Source organism: Balaenoptera acutorostrata, chromosome 11, assembly GCF_949987535.1.
Source record: "Balaenoptera acutorostrata chromosome 11, mBalAcu1.1, whole genome shotgun sequence".
Lineage (NCBI taxonomy): Eukaryota > Metazoa > Chordata > Mammalia > Artiodactyla > Balaenopteridae > Balaenoptera > Balaenoptera acutorostrata.
In genome coordinates, this window is record NC_080074.1 from 15,163,127 (window position 1) to 15,183,349 (window position 20,223).

The 20,223-nt window shown below is 39.2% G+C and overlaps 1 protein-coding gene across 3 annotated transcripts; it reads right to left on the reverse strand.

Moving 5' to 3' along the window:
• Positions 1 to 246: 246 nt before the first annotated feature.
• On the reverse strand, positions 247 to 20,058 carry FBXO7 (F-box protein 7). 3 transcript variants are annotated; one of them, XM_007198366.3, is made up of 9 exons: positions 19,751 to 20,051; positions 15,946 to 16,240; positions 10,660 to 10,887; positions 9,184 to 9,325; positions 6,903 to 6,986; positions 4,617 to 4,712; positions 2,318 to 2,494; positions 1,949 to 1,986; positions 247 to 938 (listed from the first exon to the last, which is right to left on the reverse strand). In XM_007198366.3, the coding sequence occupies exons 1-9, from the start codon at positions 19,870 to 19,872 to the stop codon at positions 549 to 551; spliced, it is 1,572 nt and encodes a 523-aa protein (XP_007198428.3). In that variant the 5' UTR covers positions 19,873 to 20,051; the 3' UTR covers positions 247 to 548. The 3 variants fall into 3 exon arrangements, with proteins under 3 accessions (XP_007198428.3, XP_057412443.1, XP_057412444.1); XM_057556460.1 differs by lacking the exon at positions 19,751 to 20,051 and adding an exon at positions 19,520 to 19,661 and having other exon boundaries at positions 15,946 to 16,088; XM_057556461.1 differs by lacking the exon at positions 1,949 to 1,986 and having other exon boundaries at positions 633 to 938; positions 19,751 to 20,058.
• Positions 20,059 to 20,223: the final 165 nt, after the last annotated feature.

The following is a 20,223-nucleotide window of genomic DNA, read 5'->3' on the forward strand; positions in this document are numbered from 1 at the left end:
ACTCACTCCATGTCCAGTTCAACCAAACCAGCTCTGCTTGTATTCATTCCACAAATCAGGCTTCTGTGAACGATTTCAGGTGAAGAAAGAGTGCCACTACAAAAAAAATAATAATAATCTCCTGCAACAATCTGATGACACTGAATAAGTTCTCTGATCATTTTGAAATGTCCAAGTAATGCTGTAAAGCTGTTCTGAATATTTATTACATATCTTTCGGTAATAAAAGTCAAGACTGCCATGTAATTCACACTTAATTTTTTTTTTTTATTCTGGTGTAGAACATTATCAATGTCTAACCTTCATTCTAGAGGGTAAGTCGAGAGGGGATGTCAGGAACCAACTATTCCCAAGGCCAACCCTGTCATGCAGTAACCTTTGGGCTATACCACCCCTGGAGCTTTAAATATATCTACCAAAAGGCTTCTGTGAGTGCATTTCTCACCACCACAATCAAAAAACACTAGAGATAGCACCCCAACAAGATGACATCTGTAGTTTTAAAAAAACAAAACCAAAACAAGCTCCAGCATGAGATTATAAATCAGTCACATGAACGGTAGCCGGTTGTCAGTTGGCCGACCCCTGCTAGGTCTTAAGGGAAATCTGTCATTGGGGCCACCTCGCCCTGGCAAGATGGGGTTAGGTCCTGGAAGGGGGCCGATTGGGTCAAAACGTGGTCTGAGTGGAGGGAACTGTCTGGGTGTCTCCCCAGGCCCAGGGATGAGTGAATTGATTGGATCCCCAACATAAGGAAGGGTTAGTCTTTCATCATATTCACCACCAATAATTCCTGGAGGAAGGAGAGAACTGGGAGGAAAAGGCCTGGGGTGCAAGGGGTTGGGGTAGAATGGAAGGGGGTGGGGTGACGATGGCAGGAACATCACATGCCGCCCTCTCTGAGCTTCTTTTCTTTGTTTGTGCCTCTTCTTGTACAGCTATAGAAAAAACAAGGACAAGATATGGTAAGTGAGTTGGATGTTTCCCCAAAGTTCGTTTGCTTTCATTGTATAGATCTATATATACTTTTCTTTTCCCATACTATCAAGGCAGGCAAAAAAAAAAAACAGTGCACAGAAGAGAACTTTTACCAGTTTCTATCTGCATGAATAAGGTAGTAGCTATGAACACAATGCCAAATGAACTCTATTCTTTAACCACACTGCAACTGAGCAATTGTGCCAATTTGGAGTAACAGTACATCCAAAGGAGGGATAACTGAGTGACATGTACTCTCAAGACTGCAATCTAGAGCTCTCAAGCTGATATGCAATTTTAAGTCAGCCTTTTTTGAAAGTGGAAAATTTAAATATTTGTTGAAAATGTCATGCCACAAAATATAAAAAGGTACCTGGCAGGGAAGGGGGTGGGGGGCCAGCACTTATGTTCAATTTCTCACCTAACTTATATCCCTAATGGACCTCAATTTAAATAACAAAAAAGATGCTCTTTTAGAGGATGGAACATATTCCTAAAGAACAGTACTATGTATTTTGTACATATTTGAGGACTTTCACTGAATTTTATTCTCTAGTCCTTCATCCCAAGTTTCTGAGTCCTATCAATGTCTTTTTACAGTGGTATCTGCAAATAAAACAATATAATTTATTCTCTTCATAATTTACTATTCTAACTAGCTGAACAGCTGAAGATTACTCCAGCACAAAAACAACTCAATTTTTTTAACAACAGAAGAAGGAAGAATATATTAAGTACAGGTGAAAACAATCATTGTGTTAAAGATTCTTTTTCCTGTGTAATTACAAGACACTAAGGACTGAGTCTAAGGTAAAAGTTGAAAACATTTTCATTTACTAAAAATTAGCAATAAATTTAATTAAAACATTGCATTATATCATAAAAAAAGTGGAAAATATGCCCTTTATGTATTAATTCACGAGTTATTTCTGTGCTATGAACGTTAGCCTTGGTATTTAAAACTACCTACTTCTTTCCAATCTGTGTCTCGACCTCTGACAGTACCATCTACAGAGAAAAAGCAAAAAACAAAGATTTAAAAACGTTTCATTCATCCAACATTAAACCTGTCTTACTTCAATTTTCTATCCTGAAATAGTCTACTTGATCTAATGGACTGTTTGTAATGCAGAGAACACAAAAATGAATGGGGAGAGTTTTCAGGACATAGGCAAAGGTATATGAAGCTTAGAATCTCTTTACAGTAAGGCTATGTTATGATTATTTCTTACTCTTAAAAAGAAAAAAGCCCACAACTTAAAACTTCTGGCAAGCTGAGTAATTAAGACCTCAGTAACAAAGAACCCTTTTCTTGTTAACATGTTATCATGGAAATCACCTCGAAAATCCCGCAGATATAAACACCTCCACAGAAGTTGGTCATTCGAAGCAATATAGAGGTCACGACAAACTGCAGACAAAGACAGGACAGAACGAATATCCAAAAGTCGGAAGATCCGCAGTTTCAGTTCCAATGGGAGGACTACCAACCCAAATACATCTGGTAGGTTCAGTGCTAAAAGGAAAAAGAGAATAGGTATCACTGAGTAAAGAACATCCAGTTTCCCCATATATTCAACCAAAGCTGCCAACTTTCTAAAGAGATGATAAATTAGATGGTATCCTCAATTATCCAAGCATAAGTTATCTGTAACAAACTTTTGTCCCCAGGTTAACTCTATAACTACTACTAACTCCAAGCCCCTTATTCTCTTTATGTTTTAGTAGAGAAACAAATTACTTTTTAGTACAGATCAAATAAATAACTATGACAATTTCTAAATACTAGCCAATGGCCTCCTTTGTTTCAAGCGATATTCAGTACAACAAAAAATTCTCTATTCAACTATAGAAAATGGATAATTAATTGGCTTGTACAATTGGTTTCCAATGCTGCTACTTATTAGCTGTGTGCCTTTGGACAAGTTATTTAAACTCTAACTCAATTTTCTCATCTGTAAAATGGGTTACTAATATTACCTACCTCATTGAGTTGAGAATTAAATGTGTAAATACATACAGAGTGCTCAGAACAATGGCACATAATTAGCACTCGAGTGTTAGATTACTATTATTCGATATCTAGCTGAAAAAGAAGGGAGGTAGACAAATTCAAAAGCAAAACCAAGAGGGCTTCCCTGGTGGCGCAGTGGTTGGGAGTCTGCCTGCCGATGCAGGGGACATGGGTTCGAGCCCTGGTCTGGGAAGATCCCACATGCCGCGGAGCGACTAGGCCCATGAGCCACAATTGCTGAGCCTGCGCGTCTGGAGCCTGTGCTCCACAAGAGAGGCCGCAGTAGTGAGAGGCCCACGCACTGCGATGAAGAGTGGCCCCCACTTGCCGCAAGTAGAGAAAGCCCTCGCACAGAAGTGAAGACCCAGCACGGCCATAAATGGATAAATAAATAAATTAATTAAAAAAAAAAAAAAAAGCAAAACCAAGAAAGGAAAAGAATTGTATATTCCGAAGTCAAATGAAAATTATTTTTTGATTATTAGCTCCTTTGAATATACGGGATACCATTCTGCACTTACAAAGATAATCAAAGTCCAGTAAGGGGTTTTAAAATTCACATTATTCTTTTCCCTCACCACCAGCCAAAGAAGAAAACTATGATTATAAAGCCTTGGCACCATGCAACTTGAGACCTAAAATATTATTTTTCTACATACAAATAGCAGATAAAAGCCACATACCTATCTGTATAAACCTGAAATTATTTACCAGCCAGAAGAATGTGGTAGATTACGATTCTACCCTGTCATTTTCTACCCTATAGTTATACTTCCCCGTCCCACAGTCACCAGGTTTGGCCATTCTTACTTGTTTTGTCCAGTGAAATGTGAGTGCAAGTGGCATATCATTTCTGAACAAAAGCTTTAAAAACCAACACATGGTCAGGCCACTGGTCCTCTCTTCCCTGTGCCACAAGAAGAGCAAGTCCTGGATGAGGACTACTCACCACTCCTCGGCTAAAGCTAAGCTCCACACAGCATGTACACAAGCGAGACATAAATGTTCACTTAAGATTTTAAAATATTTTTTACTACAACACAAAGAGAAAGCTGATTAACACAAGGATTTTGAGTGAATTATAAACCTCACTGAATTAGCTTCACCATCTATAAAATGAGAGTAAAATCTACTTCAAAGTTGTTAGCATTAAATAAGAATGCATGTGAAATATCCAAAGTACCTAGCACAGAGTCCCAATAAATAGTTTAAAAAAAAAAAAAGTAGACCAAATTTACAGGCTATACGTTATTTATATATGTATTTATTGAACACTTATTATAGGCCTGACCGTGTGCTAGGCCATGAGAATACAAAAGTGAAAAAGACATATTCCCTGCTTTCAAGGTATTCATAACCTTAGGTGGAGAGAAATCATGTCAAAAATTATGATACACTGAATAAAGGGCTATAATAAAGATACGTATAAAATGCAGTGGAGATACAAAGAGGATGTGAAGAGCAATTAAGGAATTAACATTTAAGCTTAGTCTTAAAAGAGCAGAATTTCCACTAGGACGAGAAAAGAGGGAAGAAAAGAGGGAAGGTTTACGTCACCCTTAAACATATGTGAACTTACTATTCTTTCTAGCTATTCAACCTGTGATGATTTATCATTTCTCACCTTGTCGGGTAAAAGCCAGAAGAGGATACACCAGCTGGTCCTTGAAGAGGCGAGAGAGCTTCTGAAGATCTTTGTATATCTTGGCTACATTTTCCCCTAGAATATTTTTTAAATGAAAAATCAAAACACACAATCAAGTGGAAAAACTTGAAATGGTGTTCTCTACTTCTGCCAAACCAAATCAAAGTGGTAAGTTAGTTTTCACAATTCCTACATAAACAGAAATGAACCAAAGTCTCTGGTCGAAGAGGAAGTAATACAATGTGTAACTCTGAAAGCTGAATCATCTTTAAACAAATTTTTCCCTACTATAAAAGTAATTAGGAACTTATAAATAAAAGGATAAATAACAGTACCTAGGTACTACACTATAAGCCACGGTAAAAATTGATTAAAATGACTTGTCAAATGAGTAGCATATTCCTACCCAACATAAAAATTACATATTGAAAACATTCAATTAATATAATCCGAAAACTTGTAATCTAACAGTATTAACCTTCTTCCTCCTTTTTCATTTCCTTTTTCCTTATTTAACAGAAATAAGATCATCTGAGCTACATTCCTATAAAAATTGTTCTTAAAAAACAGGTCTCAGGAGTCAAATCTATTCCAATCCTAAATTCTACCATTTATTAGCTCTGTGACCTTGAAGTAATTTAACCTCCTCTAGACCTGTTTCCTGATCTAGAAAATGGGCATAACAACCTCTACTGCTGTAGAATGTAGAGTATTTCTACTCCCCACAGCAAGGTCCTCCATAGTATAGAGATGAATATAAAGTGTTATAGCCAAGGAATTTCAAGTTTTTTTGGTCTTAATGGTAAGACCGTCTTTACAGATTTATCAGTCTAGTTCATGTGTTCTCAACAGAAACAATATTGCCCCCAACCAGGCAAAAATCCCAGCTATTACATTGGTCTGTGACCCTCCAAAGGGCCACAGTATACAAATAAGTATACAGTATATCTATGAAATTAAAATTTCATGAGGGAGAATGATTTGGGGGGAAAAATGTGTACAAACTCTCCTCAGGGGATTGATAATGAAAAAATGGTTGAGAAACACTGGCCTAGTATGATATTAAATGTTCAGAGACCATTATAAATATGTATTCTGATGTCTCCTTTTCTTATCAGCTTTAGTTTATGTAAGTTAGTCTCTCAGGGCCTGATCTCCCCTAGGAACTAACAAGAATAAGTCTCAAGACCTTCAAAGCAAAGATCTAGATCTAGGTAGCTTCGCTTAAAAGACCCTGCTGTAAGTCCCATCTCCCTGCTATACCACACCATTCCCCATGTGGATTTTAAAACCCGCCTAAATTTACTATGAGGATAAAATGAAAAATACATCTGTAAAGGCCCATGTCCAGCAAAAGACAAGTACTAAAAGATGTTAATTCCCCTTCCACCTCATCTCTTCTCCTTCAACTACTTACCTGCCTCTCACACTTTGGGTTTAACTGAAAGAAAAAAGGAAACTCGTCTTCTTTGCATCTATTAATTTTATAGAACATAAGCAAAACCATGCCTAGAATGCAAACTTTTGGTAAAGTTCCAATCTGTATCAAATAGCAACCAAATTTATATAAGTTTAAGCAAACATTTTGAGTGCAGTTTTTCCTTCGATAATCTTCGATAATGAAGTTGCATTGTATGGTTTCCACAAAACACAGATCCTCTCCATACTGGTTAAATACAATGCTAGAAAAATCCACAAAGAGTAATTCAGAAATTATGAAGCATCGGGACTTCCCTGGTGGCACAATGGTTAAGAATCCGCCTGCCAATGCAGGGGACCCGGGTTCGAGCCCTGGTCCGGGAAGATCCCACATGCCACGGAGCAACTAAGCCCATGCGCCACAACTACTGAGCCCGCGTGCCACAACTACTGAAGCCTGCGCGCCTAGGCCGGTGCTCTGCAACAAGAGAAGCCACCGCAATGAGAAGCCTGGGCACCACAATGAAGAGTAACCCCCGCTCACCACAACTAGAGAAAGACCCTGCGCAGCAACAAAGACCCAATGCAGCCAAAAATAAAATAAATAAATTTATTTTTTAAAAAAAAAGGAAAAATTATGAAGCATCAACGGTGCGTGATGTATAAATATAATTCAGTATCCAAGACCCTAAGAGAAACAGGAAAGAAACCAAAACTCTGCAACATTGTCTTAAATCTGCTTTAATCTCATCTAGAAACTGTAAGTCTTTCGAACATTACCTTTCTGTTTTTTTAAAGTGAACCTCTCAAAGCTTCATACCAGAAGTTCAATCATGGTTATATTACCTGATTCCTCTTTGCAAATAAAAGATTCTGGCAGCAGCTGCAGTCTTTTCACACTTCTAATCTCATTGTTGATTTTTAGTGTAGCTGTAAATAGGCAAAAGAAAGATGATGAAAAAGTTTTGCCATTTCATCAACTGCCTTCACTTTTTAGTATGGACTTGCATTCCCTTGCCCCCATATATAGGAAAAACACATTACAAAAACAAACTGCCCTATGCTTATTTCCTTCCCTCACAGCAAAGTCCAAAGTGCAAACCTGCATCACATTAAGTAAAATCACTCTAAAACACCACTTTTAAAAACTACAGTTAAGCACCTTTATATGAAACCCACTAAGTATTACCAACAGCAGCTTATTAATAATTGAAAGATATGCAGCAAGGTTAATAGGAGACAGTTAAACACAATACAATCATTATTTCTAATGAGGTGACTAAAAACTCCATTTATTTTTTATTTAACCCTTGGCAGTGAGTCTTCTCTTGTTTATTAAAAGAATCCTGCTAGTTTTCACAGTATCGTCTCTCTCTAAACTCAGAGGATCAATATTCCTGACATCACCAGAGGGTTCATTTTTAATCCTATATGCAAAGGCGCACTTCATCTCATTCCATGAAAGAGCCAGTGACGTGCTCGTGCACGTGTGCACTGAGCAGGATGTCTCGGGTGAAGCAAAGATTTAAGGACACACTGCTCCTTTACAAAGAACCAGGCCTGGAATGGTTCTGGAATGGCTGTCTGCCACGTAAGTCCACAAGTAGATGATTTGCCAAGAATTATTAAAGGAACAAAGCATCAGAAACTAAGACGTTTAGCAGCTATTCTCTATGTTAAGTATCTTAAGACTAGTAAATAAAGGTTAATATACACGTGTCATTAAAGTGATTTATAAGAAATTGAGGCAAAAATTACAACCTCAAATTTACTATTTGATAGCTGCAACCTTGCAAGTTATGATGTGATATAGCAGTATGACTGGATACTGTTGGCCCTCTTTGTATAAGAATGCCCAGCCAAAAGTTACATTTGCTAACTGTGATGAATTGTTGAAGAGACACTGCTAGGTCCTAGTGCCATCAGTCACATCCTACAAACGTGAAATACCACTAAAGCTGTTAAAGCTGAAAATTTGAGACTTTTAAATAACATTTCAAAGAATCTAGTGATTAAAAAGAAATAGAAGGAATTACATAAAGGGAACCTAAAACTATCTTTTATTTCAAAGATCACAGTGTAAGTCAGTGGCTTTCAAATAGATTTTAGCAGAAAAAGCTTTTCCCAACAAAATCTTACAAGGGACCTCACTAAATTAAACAGGCACACATGTTGCTGCTCAAGGTTTAAGTAGCGACAGTGGCCCTACCAAGCCACCTCCTTGCTCCCATCTCAGCAGAAACTAGCAGCTGCAGAGCATGTTGAAAACCACTGAGCTAAGACATATCAAGGCAACTGTCTCTGCTGTACAAAAGATGAGCTGTAATGAAAAATAAAAAATGCAGTCATTCCAACCTTACCAGACTCTTACTCAGCTAAAAGGGTAAACCTCAAAATCAAAGCAGAACAAAAACAAAAGAGTCTAGTCACGCAAATGAATCTCCAGGATGTGTGATTATGAGACTACTCCATAGACCCCTGGTAGCTGGTATAGACCTCTGGATGGCATCTGAGCTAAAATGAAATACAAAAATAGAATGTATTGCCATCCAGTGAAATTTCTTAGTATGAAAGAGGAGAACTAGAAAAAGAAACTCTATTCAGAGTGACTTACTTGAGGGTGGGTAGTAGGGGGATAAAACACACACATACTGAGGCCTCAGAACCCTTAGCGGTACTTCTATGCATTCAGAGATGCCAAACTAGATAAAAAATGACCCCAGCTCAACCTCACCTTTCACCATCTCTCAGTTCAAGACCTTGGTTAGTAAAACAAAAATTAAAAAGCCATCCACAGGCATAAAGAAAAAGTATTCTTTAAAGAGTTCATATGTAATAGACTCATTTTACTCCTAGTATCACAACTCCCCCTGGAGCAAAAAAATTACACAGTTAAGACAGCAAAAGAGTACAGCTGCCTCTAGAGTGAAGGCTGCTAGCATAAACATCACCCCTGTATTCTATAACCTTTCAGACCCATGTTATCAGTGGGCTCGGGATTAAACAAAGTTGAGAAAAGACTCCTAACTGCATCATGATAGCCCATCGCTGAAGTGGCTATAAAATTTTTGGAGAGAAACATGTAAAGATTCACAAACTAACGAGCATGACTATGCCATCCAATTACCATTTATGACGATGAGGTTTCCCAAAGGCACACAGGTGAGAGCAGCAGAGCCACCCTCGCAGAGAGGATGCGTGTACTGCAGCTTATACACGCCCCCCGACCTCCAGTTCTCCGGCATGGACACAGCTTTGGCTTCAGTCCCCTGGGGAGTGAAATGAAAGGGAAACAAATAATGAAGAACCGTATCACTCTCAAAAAGATTAAAAACCCAAGAGGCCCCTAACTTGTCTACAAATAAGCATTCCATACAGTCCCTTTAATAAAATTTATCAAATCATTAATATTTCTATTAATATTTAAAACTTCGATAGAAAAAAAGTTACATTATCTGCCAACAAAACTTTTGTTCAAATAGATAAAATAACATCAGAGATAGAGACTGATTTCTCACTTCAAAGTCTCACTTCTCTGCCTAGCAAAGCCGTATCATTATGCACGATCCCAGTTCAAATACCACTTCCTTTGTGAAGCCTTTTTCAAAACAAATCCTCTTTGTCATTCCCATTCTCTCACCCTCTAACATTCTGTTCATATTTCTATTGTTACATACTTCTATTATGTTATTAATTGTATTATAATACGTTATAATTTCCTTTTTGTTTCTCTCCTCCACTTACAGACTCCTTGAGGATAAGGACTGTCCCAGTATCTTTATATTCTAATTCCTGGCATGACACGGTGCACGTGTTCAATGATCACTGAATTAGTCTATATACTTGTTACTCATAACATGGCCCACAGACCAGCAGCATTGCTATCATGTAGAGTATGCTCACATAATATCTCAGGCTCCACCCCAGAGTTATTAAATCACAGTCTGCATTTAACAAGATCCCTAGGTATTCTTAAGCACATTAAAGTTTGAAAAACTTCTAAATGTTCTCCTCTGTGAATCTCTGGCATCCTATATATGTATGCGTTTCTCCTACAATTTAGCCAATACAGTATAACGGTCTGTATACTTGTCTCTCTCTCCTACTCTTGGACTGTAAGCAACCTGAAAGCAGACAAGGCACTGCACCTGACACTGGCAGACATTTATCAAATGGATAAGGAATGAATGAATGAAGGTAAGCAACTACAGCACAAGAACAACGTCCCTCTTCCTAACTGAATCTTACTAAGTTAGTGGCAATTCATAGAACCACTAACATTAAAAAATAACCTGGTGAGCCATCTATCTAGACATGCCCAATCCACACGCACTGACCACATTTTACCTACATACGATCACATATAAACTTTTGGGTTTTTTTAAACCATAGTTGCCATCAATTCTATAATACTAACTAAAAGCTGACGAGGAAATAAAGGAGAAAAAAAGAAGGAAAAGAGGGAAGGGAACATTTACTGACTGCCTACTGCATGCTCAACGCTGTGTTCGACACTTTACATTAATACCCAAACACATTTAATAAAGAAATCTAGAACACCACCCCTTTTCTAATGGGAAACTTTCGCTCTCTGTAGTCTTACCTGAGGTATGTAACCCGACTCCAACATGAGAAGATGTATGGATACTATCAGGGCATCACTGGGGTTAGAACAGTCAGCTGACTGATACAGGGTCTCTAATGAATGTGGCACTTGCCCTTCCACCGATTCGCTGCAGAGCATTGGTTCTGAGGGGTAGAAACCTGTGCCCTCTTCCACATCCACGACATCTGGAATTGACTCAGCTTCAAAATTTTGACTAGGCCCTGACTGAAAGGGATAACAAAAACAATGAATTCATTAAACAGACTTTCATTTTTTCACAGTAAATTTTGTATTCAAAGTGAACTGAGATTAGCGCTCAGAGCCAAAGCACATTACTGGGTTCAGAAATGGTACACATTTTCAGCAAGCCCTCCTAAACAAATAAGCCTGCAATCTGCTCCTCCATCCTGAATTCCTTATCTCCATTAATTCTGGCTGATATGCCAAAAACCTGGAAATCATCCTAGACTTCCCCCTCGACCTTATTAAGTGCCACCCCCAATATGATTAGCTGTCAAAGGTCCACTGACTCTATCTCCTAAATATCTCCAAAAATCTGCCCCTTCCTACTCCAGTGGTACTTCAGACTCATTTATCTCCTAACCTCCAGCAACGGCCTCCCCAAGTATACCTTCACTCCTCTTTCTTGTCTTCCAATACATTCCACCCACTGCTGCCAGAGTTTTTTGACAACTGAGAATCCAATTATGTCCCATGTCCCAGCTTAAACTTGCCAGTACTTCCCCTATGCAGACAGCAGCACTGCCCTAAATTGTGCCTTGGAATGTGACCCTAAGTGTTCTTAGGAAAAAAGAGGTCTACAATCATATAAGTATGGAAATGCTGCATGTCATAGCCACCTAACCTTACCCTCCATATTCACAAAATACACTTTGGCATTATAAAGCTCTGAGAAGTCCAATAATAACAGAAAGTGTGCATAACATTTAACTAAGAAACACTATCCTCCTTCCTTAACACTCAGCATCCCCATAACACTTACTTATAATCTCACAAGACAAGTTTTTCATAGAGGCCATGCTGAGAAATGCAGGCTTACAAAATAAAGTCCAAACTCCTAAACTCCTTAGCATACAGGGCCCTGCATCACCTGATCCCTGACTCTGTATCAAGTTCACATTCCACAGTCCCTTCCTCCCCATTCTGGTATTCCCCACCTCTTCAGGTTATAGACTACCTCTCTGCCTTGCAAAGGCCTTAATTATTGCACTTTATCACACTGTATTGCAACTTTCTGATTACATGTCTATATCCTACCACGACCACAAGCTTAGAAAGGAACAGACTACATGTCACCCATTTTTTTAACACCCGTACAGTACCTGGCACACAGTAGGTACTCAATAAATGCTTGTTGAACAAATGCTGAAGGATAATATCTTACAATTCTTACAATTTCATGTTTTTGATTTCATTGTTTTCTAATTTACACCACACAAAAATTCTGTAAAATAGGTAAGACAGATGACGTCACCTTTTTATACGTACCGTAATTTTGATTCAGATTAAATAACATAATCAAGGTTACCAGCTAATAAAAATTTGAAATAAACAAAGATCTCCAGACTCACAGTTCAGGGCTTTTAGACGCAATACACTGCTTCCGTAAGACTGAGTTACCTATATTAATTTCGCTCAGAAAGACTATTTCCTAGGTATGTGCTCAACTCTTAATGCAAAGCACATGTTTCTTTTAAGTTCGTATTTCCATTAGGAAAGGAACAGAGGAAATTAAAATTACATAATATGAGTGGAACGGTGGAAGAGTGTAAGGGAACAAGAGGTTGTTTCTTTCAAAATCCCTGAGGACCTGAGCCCTGATGGCTTATGGAAAAGATCCAAATTCATTTGTTAAAACCTAGAGGTGGATGACAATCCGTATTACCTAAAAACGAGGCTCCATCGTATTTTTGAGAAAGGAGAAACTACTTATTAAAACCACTTAACACCTAACTGAATCATGAATTACAGGCATACCTGGAGATACTGCAGGTTGGGTTCCAGACCACTGCAATAAAGTGAATATATCACAATAAAGCAGGTCACACAACTTTTTTGGTTTCCCAATGCATATAAAAGTTATGTTTACACTGCACCGTAGTTATTAAGTATGCAATAGCATTATGTCTAAACAATGTACATACCTTAATTTAAAAATACTTTTTTGCTAAAAAATGCTAACCATCACGTGAGGCTTCAGTGAGTCGTAACCTTTTTGCAATAGTAACATCAAAGATCACTGATCACAGATCATAACAAATATAATAATAACAAAAAATTTTGAACTATTGTGAGAATTACCAAAATGTGACACAGAGGCAGAAGTGAGCAAATGCTATCGGAAAAATGGCGCCAATAGACTTGCTCAACGCCGGGTTGCCACAAACCTTCAATTTGTAAAAAACACAGTATCTGCAAAGCACATTAAAACCAAGTGCAATAAAATGAGGTATGCCTGTATATATGCTCTTTGCTTCTTATACCTAACTTTTGGCCATTTAGTACTTACTGACAGTCGTATGGGAGAGAAAATATGTGGGAAAAATATTTTAAAAGGTTACCCTAGACTGACACTGACATGGGAGGAAGATATCAGAATCCCCTGGTGAGCTTATCAAACTCTACTCTCACTCCATGAGAACCACTGACGTTCTCTGAGCCATCCTGATATGATATAAGTACTTATCATATTCTTCATGCATGTGGAGATGAGAAAAAATGTTTAGCACCACCTCTCTAGACAGATCATCTGTCATATGTCATTCACAAATGAGTGGAACAAGTATGGAACAAGACCCTAATATTAGGGTCTGATACTTTTTAGCTGATTGGTAAATTATAAAAATCATCTATGTCCCCACTAAGATTTTACAGTCACCCTATACAAGTCGTAGAATACAAAACAGCATGCTTTTAGAACTGAAATTACTAACATGAGGCAATATGAATGTCTCAAAATTTTCCAAAAGGAAACTAGTAAAGTAACTATCATATACACTATGAAAAGTAAAGGGAATGGATCCTTCTACAAAATCTCTGAATGAGTCTATCATCAAAAAAGATTCAGAAATATAATTTAAATATCTGACTAAATATTCTTACTCATTCTCTAGATTACTTCTATGAGACAGAATCTCAGAGATACATAATAATTTCTGAAAAGAAAATTCATAAAAATACTTTGAGCTTTATAAAAGCTTTTTTAACGTACTTAATCTCTCTGGATACTATTACTAAAAATCTAGACATAGATGATTTTTATAATTTACCAATCAGCTAAAAAGTATTTTTTAATATCTGTCTATACTTGATGACATGATAGGCACAATGAATACTTATAAATATTTAAAGCCTGCAAAAAAAAATTAAGTTGACATGATGAATGTACACACACAAAACAATTAACAAGATGGCATCTGTACTGGTATTAAAATATTAAGTAATAAAGTGATCATTTGTGCCATACAAGAAATCAAAAGGCAGAATAATAAATAATGAGGTGTTTACAAGGCAATAAAGATGATCAATACCAAGAAATTGAAAAAAACTACTGAGCTGCCGTTGGCAGGGCCTTGGAAGGTGGGTAGAGATGCGGACAGGAGAAAGAGGACAGGGAGGGGGTTCCAAGCAGGGTAAGCAGCGAGAGCAGAGAGCAAAGCAGTCACTAGGCTGTGTGTGTGTGTGTGTGTGTGTGTGTGTGTGTGTGTGTGTGTGTGAGTGTGAGTGTGTGTGTGTGTGTGTGTGTGCGCGCGCAGGTGTGAGCATGTGCAGGTGCTGGCTGCGAGAGGGACAGTGAGGAGGAGGAGTCCAGTCTGACTGCAGATGACAGTTTACAGGAGAGAGGAACAGAAACTAGCCCCCAAAGGTTGTGGGGCAACTGCTCAGAAAGCCTTAAAAACTACATGCAGGAGGACAGACAACATTTTCCTCATCTGAGACATGAGAGGGTTGAACTAGAGATATTTGGACTTTTTCAGCTCAAAAATTATGAGCCCAGGTGTACCTATGACACAGAGTTACCTAAGAGCAGGGGAACAACACAATCAAAAATGTGCAGGAAGGGGCTTCCCTGGTGGCACAGTGGTTAAGAATCCGCCTGTCAATGCAGGGGACACGGGTTCGAGCCCTGGTCCCGGAAGATCCCACATGCCGCGGAGCAACTAAGCCCGTGCGCCGCAACTACTGAGCCTGCGCTCTAGAGCCTGCGTGCCACAACTACTGAAGCCCGTGTGCCTAGAGCCTGTGCTCTGCAACAAGAGAAGCCACCGCAATGAGAAGCACGTGCACCGCAATGAAGAGCAGCCCCCGCTCGCCGCAACTAGAGAAAACCTGCACGCAGCAACGGAGACCCAATGCAGCCAAAAATAAATGAATAAAATAAATTTATTAAAAAAAAAAAATGTGCAAGAAGAAGATGAACCCAGAAAGCAGACTGAAGAACACACACTGGAAGCCTGGAATGGAAAGGAAAAACAGGCAGGGCTTGTTAAGGGGCTGGATATAAGGAGTCAAAAATCATTCCACAGTTTTAAGCACAGGAAAACAGTACTGCCATTGACAGAGGAGGAGCTGGTTTGGGAAGAAAACATCAGTGCACATATTTTCAAATTTACATCAGCATCTAGAGTCTGAGGTGACAATTTTTTAATTTTAAAAACTTAAAATACACACACACAGGAATATTACTCAGCCATAAAAAAAGAATTAAATTCTGCCATTTGCAACAACATAGATGGACCTAGAAGGTAGGATGCTTAGTGAAATAAGTCAGAGAGAGAAACACAAATACTCTTATGTTATCACTTACAGGTAGAATCTAAAAAATAAAACAAATGAATGCATATGACAAAACAGAAACAGACTCACAGATATGGGCAACAAACTAGTGGTTATCAGTGGGGAAGGGGCAAGATAGGGATATGGAATTAAGAGATACGAACTACTGTGCATAAAATAAATAAGCAACAAGGATATATTGTAGAGCACAGGGAAATATAGCCATTGTTTTGTAATAACTTTAAATGGAGTATAATCTATTAAAAAATTGAATCACTACGTTGTACACCTGAAACTAATATACTATCGTAAACCAACTATACTTCAATAAAAATAAATAAAGTAATTAAAATAAAAATAAATTTTCTGTAAGATTATAATCTGCAGTCTACTGATGACAATTATCCTGACTGGTACAGAATTCAATCGAGCTATTCAGCATGATTTATCAACTACTCTATTTCTTGTCTTGATTTTAATACCCACCATACTTCCGTCATTCCAGACATCAGATTGGGCTTCCTGTCCTTGGAATGAATCACGCAGTTGTTCATCCTGTATGCTGGACTGACCGGAGCTGGCGGCCAAAGAGGGTTGGTCGTTATTCTGGAGTGAGGAATGCTCTGAATCTGTGGATGAAGGTAAATTAGGTGCTGCAATGGCATCTTCAAGAATCAAACATATCAAGTCCCCAGAAACAATCCCATATGAAGCCAAGGTCTCTTCATCTCCAGTGAGGGCATCCTTGTTGTTCAACGTAATTGCAAACCGGGTATCAGAACTGCCAAGAAAGATGGATAAGGATAGTAAGAGCTACCTATTACCATTACCCACAATAATACATTTGAAACATATATAAGGTACACGGTATGACCCCAGCAGAACTAATGAAAACAAAACAAAACGAAGATAAGAGGAAAGCCAAAGCTTGGAAAAACTATCAAAATTATTTATTCTTATCACCAAATGCTTAGGTTATAGATTCTAGCCTGGGGGATAGGATCAGTAATTCTCTATCATTAATCCATGTTTTCATCAATTCTAAGATATATACTTTTTTATACTTTGCCATCTTTGAAACAGGATGCTTCTTACAATCGATGACATATCACAGCTTAATGGACAGCATTTTTTCATTTAGTGTGACATAAGAATGTGCATCTCAGGATTGACAGCAACTGAGATTCAATGAAATATAGCCTCTTTAAAATATAAATTATATTACATCATTCCTCTGCTGAGAATTCTCCAGTGGCTTCTATTTGACCTTGGAATAGAATCCTTAACATGCCCTCCAAAGCCCAACATCTGACCCACTTCTCCTACCTCACCCATCCTCTTACTAGCTGTTCTCCACTCAACTCATTCCTAAAAACAGATCAACCTCACTGCAGCCTTTGGGCCTCTGCATCTGCTCTTCCAGTTATTCAAATGACGATTCTTTCTCATCATCCAGGTCTCAACCCAAATGTAACCTCTTCAGAGATGCCTTCCACTTGCCTCCATCACTCTATTTCATTCTTCTGTTTTATTTTTATTACAACATTGCTATTTAAAAATATATTTATTTGCTTATCCGCTCTCTTCCCCACCCCTACGACTAGGATTTAAGTTTTATGAGATGAGTACCTTGTCTGTCTAGTTCAAAACTGTATCTCCAGCACTTGGCAAATAGAAGTATTTGTGGAATGGATGCAACCAATAAACATTAGATGGAGAGATCAAGATGAGGCTGAAATCAGGGCTAATTAACAATATCCTTCCAGGACAGTTAGCTTATGGTTCCAAAATACTAGACCCATGTCCTAAACGAATATTCATAATCACAAAAAGTCAGATGAGTGCATGTAGACTGAGTATAAATTCATCCCTCCTACTGATAAGTTCAACCTTCTTACTGAGCACCAGTTATAATGTCTTTTATATGGAAGACAACACAAATCCAAAAACCCAGCGCTAAACAAGCTAAGAGCTCAAATTAGTCTGAAGCAAGGAACTCCCATCCTTTCTGCATCGCAGATTATCTGACCTTGAGAGAACAATCATCATTTCATTACATAGTGGTGAAGAATAATTAACAAACCACTGCAGAACATTTTATAAGACATTTACACTCAGCAATGCTAACTTCATTAACTTTTTGAGAGGTTAACAAAGGATGAAGTCTTTCGAAAATCATGTTCTGTTTATTTGTTCTTAAAATGCTACATTTTCAAAAGTGCTCCCCATAATTCATTAATGTTTTTTCTTGCACATATAAATACATTTTTTCTTACCAATTAGTGTCTTTGGTAGAGAAATTACTGAAGCTTTAAGAACTACTCCTGCTTATTAGAAGGTAAGTAGCTATGCCTCTGTTTTCAAATGTTTTGATAAATGTTGAAAATCTGCCAACTACCCAGAAAAACAACATCCCATTTTTAGCAGAAAAAAAGAAAAACACCTCAAATGAACTATGTTTTTATGGATCATTTGTCACAGCACAAGGTTGTTTTTTTTAATGGTATCTAGCACAATGTTCGTTCAAATATCGATTTGTAAAAAAGGTAAAGAATTGTCTGCTTAATAAAATGTCGGCCTCCCCTTTAGAAAAAGGGAAGAGCTATTTCTAAAGTAATATATGGTTTTCCAGGAGAGTGGTTAAAAATTGATCCTGTTTTCTGAAACTGTGAAAAAAAAAATAATTTCATCAGGAAGTGCCACCCTAGAAACTCCAGGCCTTTGAGAATTATTTTATGACAATCCCAGATCCACTTGCTCAGCAAGGACACTTTAAAAGTAATAATGTCATATGGACACATTTTTAAACTGCCCATTTATTATAAAATGAACATATTTTCAGAAGAATGAATTTACTTTCACAAGCTGAAGCTTAACATTCCTTCCAGTTAACCAGCCTCGACTGTAAAAACAAAGCTGAAAGAGAAACTAACTTGGGCTCTTGGGTAAACAAAGCGTAGTATTAGGTTTCACATCCTTTCTAGAGTGTCCCACCTAATTAAAAAATAATAAAATATATATACATATATACGAAAATACTTTAAAAAGAGAAGTTAATTTTGACAATTTGTGGTGGGGTAATGATGCCAGCATACAAAACACTTAGGTTTAACACCAAGAAAAAAACAACAGGCATGTCAGTTAATATAATGCCTAAAAGGAGTTATGTCAATACCTCGTTTTCTGTATTTATGTTTTTAATTTGGAGAAAAAAAGGCTTACTTTGAATGTAGTATTGTCTTAACCTGAAAAATGAAAGGGTGAGACGTTCATAATACGGCCTCATTTTAATGAATTCCCTAAAAATAAAATGTAAGTTGATAAAAGTCTTATGAAAGGAACCACTTAATTAACAGAAAGGTTTTCTTTTGAAGAATTCATCTAAAAAGCCCCAGAGAACATCTTTTTTATTTTTTCTCAGCACACTCAAATTCCAAATTCGGTAGCTCAGTATTTGAAGAGGACCACCCTTACGTCTGTCCCTCTACTCCCAGATTACTGTCCCCAGGATACCCTTTTGGAAACAAAGCAGCCTCATCTGCAGCCCCATAAATAACAGAATTTGATCCATTACTTCTCAATGTCACTGCCCCCAAACTGCAAGCTCTCCAGGGTCATCATAAGGCCAACGTTTTCCATAGTTTTTATCCAAAAAAAAAAAAAAAAGCAACATCTTGCCCAGGAAAATATTATTATTTAAAACAGACCGACACACTGCACTTTGTAAAACTGCAGCTGGGAAGTCAAAGTGCCCACAGCGGCTCCTGGCACGTAAACACTTAACGGAGTCTTAAGGTGACTGCAGCCTGAAAGCAGCGGTACCAGGGTACAGGTGGCCTCGGATGGAGGGCAGGTTTCTAACTCCTTCTAGTACTTTCCAAACTTTTTCACTGAAATATCCGACAGCTGGAGATGGTGAACTTAAACCCCTGAGAGCCTGGAAAGGTTTAACCCAAGCCAAACCCATAATTTCCAACCTTACATTTCAAAGGACGTGAGAATTTTGCATCCTAGCCTATCCCTAGGTTCGTTTACTACAAACACGGAAGCGAAGGCTCACCCTGGAGGGGATCGGAGCCCCCGAGACGGCGAGCCATGACCTCTGGGAGCCGGGACCCCGCACGCTGCAGCCCCAGCGCCCGCTCGCCGCCCGGCCGTCGCGTCACAGTCCAGGGCCGCGGGCCCCGCGACGCCCAGCTCGCCGCCCGGCCTCACGTGACAGCCCGGGGCGTGCCCGCGCCAGCCGGCGCTCCTCCCCAACCCGCCGCGCGCGCCCCCGCCTCTCGCGTACCTGTACCCCCAGGTGGGCAGCAGGGCCTCTCTCAGGTGCGCGCGTAGCTGCCCCAGCGTCGGCTCCGCTTGGGCCATCTCTAGCGGCCAGGTCCGCTTCTGAAGCCGGACCCGCAGCTTCATGGCGGCCGCAGGAGGGCCCAGGGGCTGGGACCCCGAGGCGGCGAGGGTGACGACGGCGCGGCCGGTCAACTCCCGCCTCAAGCGGCGGCGGCCCCGGAGCGGCGACTGCCGGAGCTATGGGGATGCTGAGGTGTAACGGCGTGAAGGCCCCACCAGGCCGGTCTCTGGAACTGAGCGCCCCACCCCCTCTCTTGAGGGCGCCCCCTGGAGCCCACCCCGCGAGCAGGCTGCTGGTGGCCTGCGTGGAGCCAGGCCGCTCGGGAACTCGCGATCGATGACTCGGCGCGCGACAGCGCCCCCTGGGAGCCCGAGGAGCACACTGCGCAGGCGCCCAGACTGCAGCAAGGCGCG